Source organism: Rhinatrema bivittatum, chromosome 8, assembly GCF_901001135.1.
Source record: "Rhinatrema bivittatum chromosome 8, aRhiBiv1.1, whole genome shotgun sequence".
Taxonomy (NCBI): domain Eukaryota; kingdom Metazoa; phylum Chordata; class Amphibia; order Gymnophiona; family Rhinatrematidae; genus Rhinatrema; species Rhinatrema bivittatum.
Window position 1 is genome coordinate 233,051,633 of NC_042622.1, and position 12,121 is coordinate 233,063,753.

At 47.3% G+C, this 12,121-nt stretch overlaps 1 protein-coding gene across 1 annotated transcript in view; it reads right to left on the reverse strand.

The window, feature by feature from the left end:
• Nucleotides 1-3,061: 3,061 nt before the first annotated feature.
• Nucleotides 3,062-12,121, reverse strand: part of MFSD12 (major facilitator superfamily domain containing 12) — a 34,171-nt gene continuing 25,111 nt past the window's right edge. The window contains exons 8-10 of the mRNA XM_029614067.1: nt 11,185-11,279; nt 5,374-5,504; nt 3,062-4,000 (exon numbers count right to left, since the gene is read on the reverse strand). Of these exons, the coding sequence (XP_029469927.1) occupies nt 3,912-4,000; nt 5,374-5,504; nt 11,185-11,279 (315 nt within the window). The 3' untranslated portion in view covers nt 3,062-3,911. The remainder of the gene's footprint in view (nt 4,001-5,373; nt 5,505-11,184; nt 11,280-12,121) is intronic.

Consider the following 12,121-nt stretch of genomic DNA (forward strand, 5'->3'; position numbering starts at 1 on the left):
GACAGCAAACATGATAAGATAACCAGGCGTAGAGGAGGAACACGTCCCACATCACACTGATGCATAAAGAGCAAGCACGGACAGGTTTCTCTGCGTACAGCCAGCGCGGGGCCCTCTTCACAACAGGCATGGCCTAGCGGTTACAGCAATGGGCTGACAACCCGAATTCAAATCCCACTTCCTCAATTTACACTCCTCAGCCACCTTAACTGCCGTTGCTTCAGCTATGCACGGCGGGGCTGATGCGAGTAGGCGAGAGTTAAAGCGGCAGGCTGAAATTCAGGGAAGTTTCCTAACGCACGGGTCACGTTTCTTTCGAACTCCTGTTGGAGAAAGCTAATGCTTGAGGAGTTAAATATCCGCAGAGGAAAAAAAAAAAAAGGTCTCACGGTCTATGAAAATAGGATTTCTGTGCACAAATTATCTTTTATGCAGAGAAACCATGCTTTTTGTGCCCAAAATATCAACTACAGGCCTCAGTAGCAGCACTCCTGCTTCTAGCACTGGAAAATTCATTTCACCTCCACACCGGAGTAAAACTTTCAGCCCTCAGGAAATATGAGGAAAGCCCGCGTGCCTTTCTGCATTGGAGTTGGGAGTGGGGCAATAGCTAATGCCTTCGTTTACATGGTCTACGGACACAGTCCTAGGCACAACAACAACAACAAAAAAAGTCCTTGCTACACCAAGAGTAAAGTTTGTGCACAAATAATATGCAACACAACTGCAGCCAGAACTGTGCGCTGAGCTAAGCAAACCTTATTCTAGCAGGCCCTAATAGATTGTAAGTTCTCCGAGGCAAAGGCTTGTTTGCACCTAAATTATGAATAATGATCAAGGTGGCTTACAGCATTGTTTTCAAAAGTCATCTAAAAATATTAAAAAACAAAACAAAAAAAAAAAAAAACACAAGAGCCCTGGGTCACATTTCCCGGTCACAAAGTCCAGACTGAGCCCCACCTCAGTCACAATCAGTTCATTTTCTTTCCAGAACAGCAGCCTGGAAATATAATCAGATTTCAGAAACGTGGGCTATAAACACTCTAGTCCTATACACACATTCACGGCTGGAGGCTGGGCAGCATGGCTGTTAGTTTCTTTTTCCATTTCAGACGAGGAATTTATTCCCTATTCCTGTGATTACACTCAACCATCATCGCGCCTGCTCTCGCGTCCCCTTCCATCTATTCCACTGCCCTGCGTCTACTGCCACAGAAACAGCAGCACGGAGGACCCTGGCTGGGCCTAACTTCCTAACAAAGCTGGCAGCGGAGAAGGCAAGGTGCCCTCCTCCATTCCAGCATGTAATGGACTTCTCTCCTCCAAGAACTTATCCAATCCTTTTTTAAACACAGCTACACTAACTGCACTAACCACATCCCCTGGCAAAAAATTCCAGAGTTTAATTGTGCGTTGCGTAAAAAAGAACTTTCTCCGATTAGTTTTAAATGTGCCCCATGCTAACTTCATGGAGTGCCCCCTAGTCTATTATCTGAAAGAGTAAATAACCGATTCACATTTACCTGTTCTAGACCTCTCATGATTTTAAACACCTCTATCATATCCCCCCCTCAGCCGTCTCTTCTCCAAGCTGAACAGCCCTAACCTCTTTAATCTTTCCTCATAGGGGAGCTGTTCCATCCCCTTTATCATTTTGGTCGCCCTTCTCTGTACCTTCTCCATCGCAATTATATTTTTTGAGATGCGGCGACCAGAATTGTACACAGTATTCAAGGTGTGGTCTCACCATGGAGCGATACAGAGGCATTATGACATTTTCCGTTTTATTCACCATTCCCTTTCTAATAATTCCCAACATTGTTTGCTTTTTTGACTGCCGCACACTCTGAACAGACGATTTCAATGTGTTATCCACTATGACGCCTAGATCTCTTTCTTGGGTGGTAGCTCCTAATATGGAACCTAACATTGTGTAACTATGGCATGGGTTATTTTTCCCTATGTGCATCACCTTGCACTTATCCACATTAAATTTCATCTGCCATTTGGATGCCCAATTTTCCAGTCTCAGAAGGTCTTCCTGCAATTTATCACAATCTGCTTGTGATTTAACTACTCTGAACAATTTTGTATCATCTGCAAATTTGATTACCTCACTCGTCGTATTCCTTTCCAGATCATTTATAAATATATTGAAAAGTAAGGGTCCCAATACAGATCCCTGAGGCACTCCACTGTTTACCCTTTTCCACTGAGAAAATTGACCATTTAATCCTACTCTGTTTCCTATCTTTTAGCCAGTTTGCAATCCACGAAAAGACATTGCCACCTATCCCATGACTTTTTACTTTTCCTAGAAGCCTCTCATGAGGAACTTTGTCAAACACTTTCTGAAAATCCAAATACACTACATCTACCGGTTGGCAACCCTATGCATGAATCAAGCATAGAGCTGCCAACTAGCTCCAGATTTTCATGACAGTTTGATCCAGGTACTTATAGTCTTGCTTTTCTTAGGGAATGCAATAGGGAAATCAGAATAAGTCCCAGCATGTAATGGGGTAAAACTAGGACGATCCACCTGTCCTGAAATCTGGAGCCAGCTGGCAACCCTAATCAAGCACTGCGATTGGTCAGGAAGACCTCTTTAACTGTGCTTCCGTCTGAGTGCAATTTGAGATGCAGACCAATAGGAAGGCAGTTTTCCCCAGTACTTGATACAGTCACTATGGGCTCGGTGTTGGTGAGGAAATGAACCACCGACATTCCTGAATTTTAAATGAAAAACGGGTGTAAGGCTGGAGTTAAGGTCACCACCTCAACCTTGTGGCCACTGCACCTGCGGAGGGGTACCGCTGACTTCCTTACGAAAGTAAAGATTTCATGCATGCAATAGGACAAAAGCCAAGACTGTTCTCGGCCTCGCCAGGCTAACCTGGGCAAAAGTGGCCAACCTAGCTAGAGAAGCTGACCCTGTAACCTTTATCAGGGGATGAAGCCAGCTCCAGCAATCTGTGTCTGCAAACTGGAATAAAACACCAGCAGCAAGCCAAAAAAATGGTGCTGGCTTCTCTTAAACAGATATACCCAGCACTCATAGTGAATTTGTTTTCTTAATTTATTTTTTTTTTATACAAATACTGCCCTGTGTGTACCACACATCTCAAATGTATTACCACACCTAGAACACTCTGCCTCTTGAATTCGGCAAAGTAAAGAGTCAATGATTTATACAGACGCAACCCATGCCCAGCTGTTTCCATGCAAAATGGAAGCTATCCCTTTTTTTTTTCCCCCCCAGTCATGTTGGCCACCCTGGCACATCCCATGCCTTGGCTAGGTACAGCCTCAGCTGCTGCCCTTCTATTACTACAAGACCCAGGAGCAAAGGGGACGGAAGGGCACGAGCAGCACGGCAGAGTTACTCTCACAGCAGACTGCGTGGCAGCCCTTGGCCAGGGAGAGGAATCCTGTGCTGCCCAGGCATGGGGCCTAGGAAATGCAGAAGTGCTAGAAGAGCCTGGGAAGGGGGAGGGGGGAAACGGCCGCTTCAGGCTGAAGGCCCAAGCGAGGCCTAAACCTAACTCTTATGGAATGTGATTGCTGGGAGCGCCATCCCATGCACCAGTTCATCCATCCACACACACACATTCACCCACCGCTACAAGTTCCACAATGCACGAAGTACCAGCTCGGGGCCCAAAGTAGTTAAAAAAACAACAAACAAAAAAACCCAAACAAAAATAAATAAAAACAAACAAACAAAAAAAAAACGCAGCAGCGTGTGAGTTTGGCTTTCTGCGATGCTGTTCCTTTTGGTCGGCGGGAGTGCGGCAGGGCGGTGGGAGGGGGGGGGGGGGGGTGTTATAAAGTGCTCTGGCCAGCCTTCGCCTCGGGCTGGGACGGTTTGATTCCTTCAGGTCAAGGGTAAAAAAGTTCACAGACCCCTGTTAGTTCACAACCCCATTCTCCTGACAGTCCGTGGGAACCTCCAAGGTGGCTGGCATCCCAGACAGCCCCGTCATCTTGGAACGGCCATCTGTGGGAGGAAGAAAGGAGGATGAGGGAAAAATAATCCAGAACCAAGCAAGCCTAGGGTTCTCTCAAAAAACACTTCCAACACACAAACACAAACTTCTACAAACAAACAAAACAAACAAACAAGGTTATATCAAACTACAACTTCGAAATTAAAAGGCGTTTTAGGGGCCAAAGTATACAATGACAAAGAAGTGGGAAGCAGGGTAAGAATGGTTCCCAATTTAAGCAAGTCTAATGCTAAATAAGCACGTGGGATCAGCACCGGCAGAGGTGGTGAATGGAGGGTGGGGGGAGGAAAGCAGGATATTTAAGTCTGAGGGTACCCTGCTGCTCTAGGCGGTGCTTCTCAGTCCCGCTGCGCAACATGCGAGAACACGCAGCCTGCAGCTCCGCGCTACCCCCACGCCTCGTCAGCAAGGTGAGTAATGCCCAGTACATGCTCCGCTCCTTTCAGAGGAATTATGCAAGAGCGCGGCAGGGAACGAACTGTATCGCACTGCTGGTATGCAGCAATGTATACAATCACCTCATGACCGGCCTCGTGTTAAGAGACAGGACGGGGCAAGAAAGATAAAACAGAAAAAAAAAAAAAGCAAGTGAGGAAAGAGGGGATAAAAAAAAAAAAAGAGCCAATCAAACAAACTGATGATCTTCTATAAGACTGGAAAACACCAACCGAGTAACGCATAATACTAGTGTAACAAGGGGATCCGATCCCCTAGGAGAAGCAAATGTGGAGACCCTGCTGCTCCTCTTCCTGGCTCCAATTACAAAAAGAATCACTGATCCCCCAACTCTTGGCTAGTGGCTTTGCTCTCATTACTAGCCAAACCAGAGGAAGGTGGGAATGTGGCACAAAAACCTGGGGTAGCGAAACAGGCACTGCCCGAAGTGCTAACTTTCACACTTGTGCCTCCTTTACCCTCTCAAAATGCATCTCACACCAGGCTTGGCTTCCTGCTAAAATTCTCACCCAGTCTGCAAAGTTAAGGGGGCAGCTCCTACAGTAACGCGTTCATAAATGGATTATAAAGCTGGCAATCTGCTAAACATACACACACCTTCCCTAAACTGCCTCATACCACAAGGGACGGCAGGAACTAGGGAGCTTTGCCAAACTCGCTGCAGCATCCCCCCTGCCAGGAGAAGCTGGGAGTGTGGGCGCTGAGAGTTCCCCCACTCCCAGTGTTCCTACAGCATCTCCTGCTGGCGGAGCCTGGGACTGCACGAGCTGCGAGCTTCTCCGGCAGCCAGCACCTGCTGCTAATGGCAAGATAAGATTTAAGGCGGCTTGGGGCTTTACTGGCTCAGAGAAGACAAAAGACCCATGCATGCAATGACCTCACTGTTAGAACACCAAAGCACACTTACAGAACCGGACCCTGACAGGCCAGATCATAATGGAGCACAGGAAGACCGTGGCAGCTATAGCCACTCCTCCCGTCACGATCACCATCGTCCAGTGGTAGAACTCAACACAGGCTGGACAGCACAGCTGGGTCCTAGAAAAAAAAAAAAACCCACACACACAGATGTGAGACCCAAGCATCAGGAGTAAGAAGCCCAATAGATATTAAAGATTCATAACGCTCCCACACGCCACCCCAAAATGTCCATTCACACTGGGACATGGCACAGGAGAGCCAAGCAAGCAGACAAACAAAGGTAACCCGTGTCTGAGGCTCCCACTCCTCCAGGGGACGTTTCCAGCAGCTCAGCCTAAGAGCGAGAGGATACGCGACCATGCTCTAAGTAGCAGCCCATTCTTTATGCTGTTTTATATACTGGACTTCCGATTTAAAGTTTTAACTGATAAACCCCCAATGAAAATAGCCCCAATGCAAAAAAATAAAAATTGGCATTTATCAGCTCTACACACCACTTCCCTTTGTACTTTCTCACGTCGCCTTTGCCTGCACCCTGGCTCCTCTGCTTTTTTCATGCTAAAAGCTCCTCAGCTGCATGCATGCATGTATTTGATTTAACTGGACAAAAAGGTACCAATATAGTTTTGTCAATAGATTGCGCCTTATCTCTGCTGTTTGATTCTGCCTATCTGCGTTTCTTGCCTATTAAAATTCTGCAGTTTTCCCTAGTTGTTAAAAGATTAAGACGACTTTTGCTTTTACTTTGCCAAAATATACGGGGCTTCCGATTTATAATCGGCCACTTCAAAGCGGATTACATTCAGGTACTGCAGGCATTTCCCTGTCCCCAGAGGGCTCACATTCTAAGTTTCTGCCTCTTTGTAATTACTTGGCCTTTGGAATTCTTCTTTTTTTTCCAGCTGTTAAAGACTAGCAAAACAGTCTTAAGCTTTTATTTTAAAATTCCCTGTGTTTTTAAAAGCAGATATAAAGGAGCTTTTACCTACAAGAGTTATTTATTCCCTCCCTACCCACCTTAGGTATTTTCTTCTTAAATAGTTCTTCCCAGGTTAAGTGACTGATATTAGACCTAAGTAACAATCCAACAACGTGTAAGTTAGTCAAGATAACACTATACAAGTCTCCTCCCCGACCCTTTTCAGAACGTCTTTTATTCAGTGGTGCTTATACCCCAAGGCACAGCATTTGAAGACTTAAAGGTTGTCCAATGACAATGAAAAAGGAACAGACTCCTCTGAAAGAGGAATGTTCCGGGCTTTGAAAAAAACACAAAACACTCCCCTACCTCGCAACATCCAGAATATCATCCCAGTTCCCACAGAGGATTCAAAAACCCAGGGGAAAAAAACCCAAAAAACAGATTACGCTGGGCTCTGGTAGAACAAGATCTGTGATCCAGGGACACGTCTTCTCAACTGAGCAACATCCAGGATATTGGCCTCCATTTCCACAGAGCAGTCAAATATCCAGAAATAAAATGGGATTACGGGGGCTCTGGTAGAACGCCTGTGACGAAGAAAGATCCACCCTCGCCAATGACAGCCTTACATAATGCCTGCCTTCTCTATAATGGAAAACAGAGCCACCATTAGCATTATCCAGGCCCATAAAAGAAAGCTGCTTCTGCTCAGAGGGACTCATTTGGGAACGCATTTTGAGGAGCCTCATCTGCTAGAAACAAGAGTAGACTCTAATATTGATATTATCAGTCTGGGGACCAAACGACCTCACTAGAAGCAGCATCCAAGCAGTAGAGAAGGATTTCCAGAGTCCAGGGAAGGAGATTAGACAGATGGCAAAGAATATTGCCTTTTCTGAAATGCTACCTGTTCGCGGAAAGGGAAAGAGAAGGATAAGCCAGATAGAAAGGTTCAACACATGGCTCCAAACACGGCGTAAAGAAAGTGGATTTGGATACATTGGAGGTTGGGGCCAAGTATGGATCAGTAAGAAACTATACAGTAAGGATGGCCTACATCTGTCAGTGGCAGGAAAGAAGATCTTAAGTGAGAAATGCAGGTCATACATCAGACGTTTAAAAGTAGAGGATGGGGGTGGCAGAATGGGGCCAATGACACTGGAATGCCACCCCCAAGCGATACAGGAAGTGAGAGGAGAAAATAAAATCAATCCGCTCAAAGGTCCATGCTAAAGCAAAAAAAAAAGCATTAAAAAAGGTGAATAGGAAGAGCGGCAAAGCAAGGCAGAAAAAATTGGAACGCTACGACCACAAATGCTCAGAGTTTGGGCAATAAAATCCCAGACCTGCAGTCCAGTGGACTTGGACATTGCTGCTATTACAGAGACCTGGTGCAGTCTTATGATTGGGCTACGTCCACCCCAGGCTATAACTAGTTAAGGAAGGACAGAGAGGAGAGAAAAGGGGGAGGAATAGCTCCTTAGGTCAAACACAATATCCATGCAACTGAAAAGCAAGATATGTTGGGTAGGGAAAAAGCATTATGGGCTGGCTTAAAAAAAAAAAAAAAAAAAGATGGTGTTTCCATTTTCATTGGTGTGGTCTACAGGCCTCTGACTCAAACAGAAGAACTAGACAGAAATCTGGCCAAAGACATCCAAAAGGAGAAGTGCTGCTCATCGGAGATTTCAATCTGCTGGACGTGGTTTGGAGTATCCCCCACTGCAGAATCTGCAAGTAGAGAGACAGTGGGTGCCCTTCAAGGAGCATCCACTATCTTTCTACTGCTCAAACAAATAATAATGTAACCCACAAGGGAGGAAGTGATACTTGACCTAATGCTCATAAATGGGGATAAAGCAGAGTTGCTTACCTGTAACAGGTGTTCTCTGAGCACAGCAGGATGTTACTCCTCAGACATGGGTTACATCAGATGGAGCCCAATGTGGAAAGCTTATGTTAACGTTTCTAGAACTTTAACTAGGCACACTGAGCATGCCCAGCCTGCCCTATACCATGCATCCACACGGGGGTCCCTCTTCAGTTTCATAACCTAGAATTAAGATTAAAATAAAAAAATAGGAGAAACCCAACCCCATGGAGTGGCAGGCAGTTTTCGTGAGGACAACCATCCTGCTGTCCTCAGAGAACACCTGTTACAAGTAAGCAACTCTGCTTTCTCCAAGGACAAGCAGGATTGTAAGTCCTCACACATGGGTGAATCCCTAGCTACAGGCTGCTCCCCAACACAAAAAACGAGACCAACAGACACCAACCAGGTGCCAATAGGCACACCCTCATCGGTGCTGTTGGTAACAGAGGGGGAAAGAGCCTGAACCCAAACAACAGGAACTAGGTTGGGAGAATCGGGTTCAACATCTCAAACAGGTTCCGAAAGACAGACTAGCCAAACCTACAGTGACGTCGGCCATCCCTAACCAGACAGTAATGAGATGTGAATGAGCGGAGAGAACTCCACGTCGCAGCCTTGCAGATCTCCTCCACAGGAACTGCTTGCAAGTGGGCCACCGACGCTGCCATGGCTCTGACAGAATGAGCCTTTACATGACCCCCATGATACAGTCCACCAGGGCATAAAAACAGGAGATGAAATCTGCTAGCCAATTGGATGGTGTCTGTTGGGCAACAGCAACGATAGGAAAATTGGTTCTTACCTGCTAATTTTCGTTCCTGTAATACCATAGATCAGTCCAGACCAGTGGGTGATGCACTCCCACCAGCAGATGGAGGCAGAGAACAAAACTTCGAGGCACGGCTATATAACCCTAGTGCCATCTGCAGCTCCTCAGTATTGGTTGATCCCCAAGCAAAAAAAACCACTGAGACTAACTTTAAACAACCTTAAATATCTATTCACCCCGAACAAGGTGAACATCAAAAAACAGGAGGGTTAGATTCCCCTAAGGTTGGAAATCCTACCCAGTCCTCGTTAGTATCGGAATAAAGAGTCAAGGTAGCTCACCTAAGGGTCAGCCAATCTTTCGGCAGTCACGTCTGGGTGGGCCTCTGGACTGATCTGTGGTATTGCAGGAACGAAATTAGCAGGTAAGAACCAAATTTTCCTTTCCTGGACAAACCCAGATCAGTGGGATGTACCAAAGCCACACTACTCTGGGGGGGGATCCCGAAAGACCCACTCGAAGCACTCGTTCCCCAACATTGGAGTCCTCTGGCACTTTAACATCCAAGCGGTAATGCTTGGAAAAGGTATGCAGAGAGGGCCAAACCGCGGCTCTACATATCTCCTGTGGCGAAACCAGCTGGCACCTCGCCCAAGAGTCCGCTTGTGCCCGCGTTGAATGTGCTGTCAAGCCGACTGGGACGGAGCGGCCGTTGCAAACATATGCTTAAGCAATGGTCTCCTTCAGCCACCTAGACAGAGTGGCCTTGGACACCTTGTTCCCTCGCCCAGGACCACCAAACAGAACAAATAAATGATCCAATTTCTGGAAGGGATTGGTGATCTTCAAATAGTGCAAGAGAATCCGAGGCACATCCAACAAATGCAAGTCTCTATCTGTTGTCGAATCGCGGAACCAGTCTGGGAAGCCAGGGAGCTCTACAGACTGATTAACAAGAAATGCCGACACCACCTTAGGCAGAAAAAACGTCACCGTGCGTAAGGACACTCTGTCCGCTGAAAACCGCAAAAACGGATCCCGGCAGGACAGAGCCTGCAATTCAGAAATGCGCCTCGCTGAACAAATAGCCACTAAGAAGACCGTCTTCAGAGTCAGGTCCTTGAAAGAAGCCTGACCCACTGGCTCAAAGGGCGGTACACACCAAGCCCATAGGACGAGGTTCAAGTTCCACTCTGGGCACAGTTTCCAAACAGGTGGCTGCAAATGCTTGACCCCTGTAAGGAAGCGAACCACATCGGGGTGGTAGGCCAGGAATCTGCCGTTTATTCGTTCCCTAAAAACATCCCAGAGCATAAACCTGAACGCGTAGGGAATTGTATCCTTGGAGAGACCCTGCTGTAGAAAAGCTAGACTATGAGGGACAGTTGCCGACCCCGTTGCACACACCAGGACTCGAACACTGTCCACACTCGCACGTACGCCATGGAAGTGGAAGGGTGCCTGGCCTGTAGCAGCGTGGCAATCACTGGCTCTGAATACCCCTTCAGTTGCAGACGCTTCTCAAAAGCCGCGAGAGAGAAGTGATCCTCGGACCGGCCCGGGTATTCGCCGCCCAGGCCGGCCCAGGACACATCACGTGGTCTGCCGAGCGCGGCTCTGTCACAGCCTCGTACGGCAGACCACGTGACTGGAGCGATCAGCCCACCGGGGGATGCCCGATCCCCCGATAGGCCAATCCGCCCCTGGCTGGAGACAGAGAAATACCGAGGGGTTGCTTCACCAGGTTATAAGCCGGTGGCTCTAAAAATTTCTCTGCCTCCATCTGCTGGAGGGGAGGCAAAACCCAGGAGTCTGGACTGATCTGGGTACGTACAGGGAATTATGTATTGTTTGGCTCCGTTTCTAATCGGCCATAGACTCAAAATATGAAGAAAAAAAAAAAATGAGTACCTCAGGTGTATAAACAAGCAAAAAAAACATTTTTCAGTTGGACTGAAATCCTAGAATGAGAAAGGTCATGGAAAGGTGGTAGAGGCAGAAACAACATTAGAAATCAAGAAAGCCTGGGACAAAGTCAGGGGATTGCAAGAACCAACAGGAAGGCTGGAGATTGGGCGGGGTAGGTCATTATCTGCCATCACATTTGACCTAACCAAATTCTTAGTGGGGACAATGCTGCACTTCTCAACTGTGGAAGTCACTATAGGTGGTCACTAGCCCCAGAGGGTAGCATGAAAAAAAAATGCACTGAGGTCCCGTGTGTGTTACTTACTGACAGGGGTGCAGGCTCTGGATGACCAACACTGCTAGCCCGTTGGCCACCTTGTCCGTGAAACTCATGGCTCCGTACACAAAGGCTCCACTTTGCTGCAAATCAATCAATAGGTTTCCTGTTATTTTAACTTTTTCTCGGGTTGAAAAAAAAAAAAAATCAGGGATGGACTCATGCGGTGGAAAGGGGTCTTCGAGTCTGGAGGGGCGCAGGAGGAGGACTTTTCTGGGGAAGCTAGCAGCCGTGATCTGCGCTGGCGCCTGGCCACAGGCCACTCCTGCAGGAGCTTCCAGTTATAAAAGCCTTCAGGGGTTTCCCGGAGCACAAACAAAGAAAGTCAGTCTGGGCCTGTGAAAGATGGCAGCAGCGCAACTTTCTGTGAATTCTCTCAGTGTCTGAGCGTGACCTTCCGATCACAGATATGTGGGTGGGCGGGGCAGAGAAGAGGCCACGTGCACCAATTTTCTCTTCCTGGTGGGGTGGACAAACGTTCCTAAGAGTCAGGTCTCTGCTGCAGGCATCACACAACATCCCTGCCACTCTCGACCCCAAGCTCCGCTAATGCCTTAAGAGTCGGCTTTCTTCAGGTGCTGACGTTTCACCGAGGGATCTCTCCGACACACCCACAACTAGCAGCAACTAGATTGCCCTCAAATCACTTTCTTGGTACTTGAGCTAAACCCTGGCTCTGCCTAAAGTTGTCTTCTTCCCTGAAACAGTCCTCCCCCCCCCCCCCGGGCCAAGAATGTGGCGCAATCCAAAACCCTTCTCCATTTTTATATAAGTTACAAAGCTGATTAGGTTAGAAGAAGGAAAAAAAAAAAGGAAGAGGCCAAGTTCAACCTCCTGCGAACGGCCCAACAGCTGACATGGGCAGGGTGAAAAAAAAAAAAAATCAGAGACAGCAGGTTACCCAGGAGAAGTAGCTAATCACCAC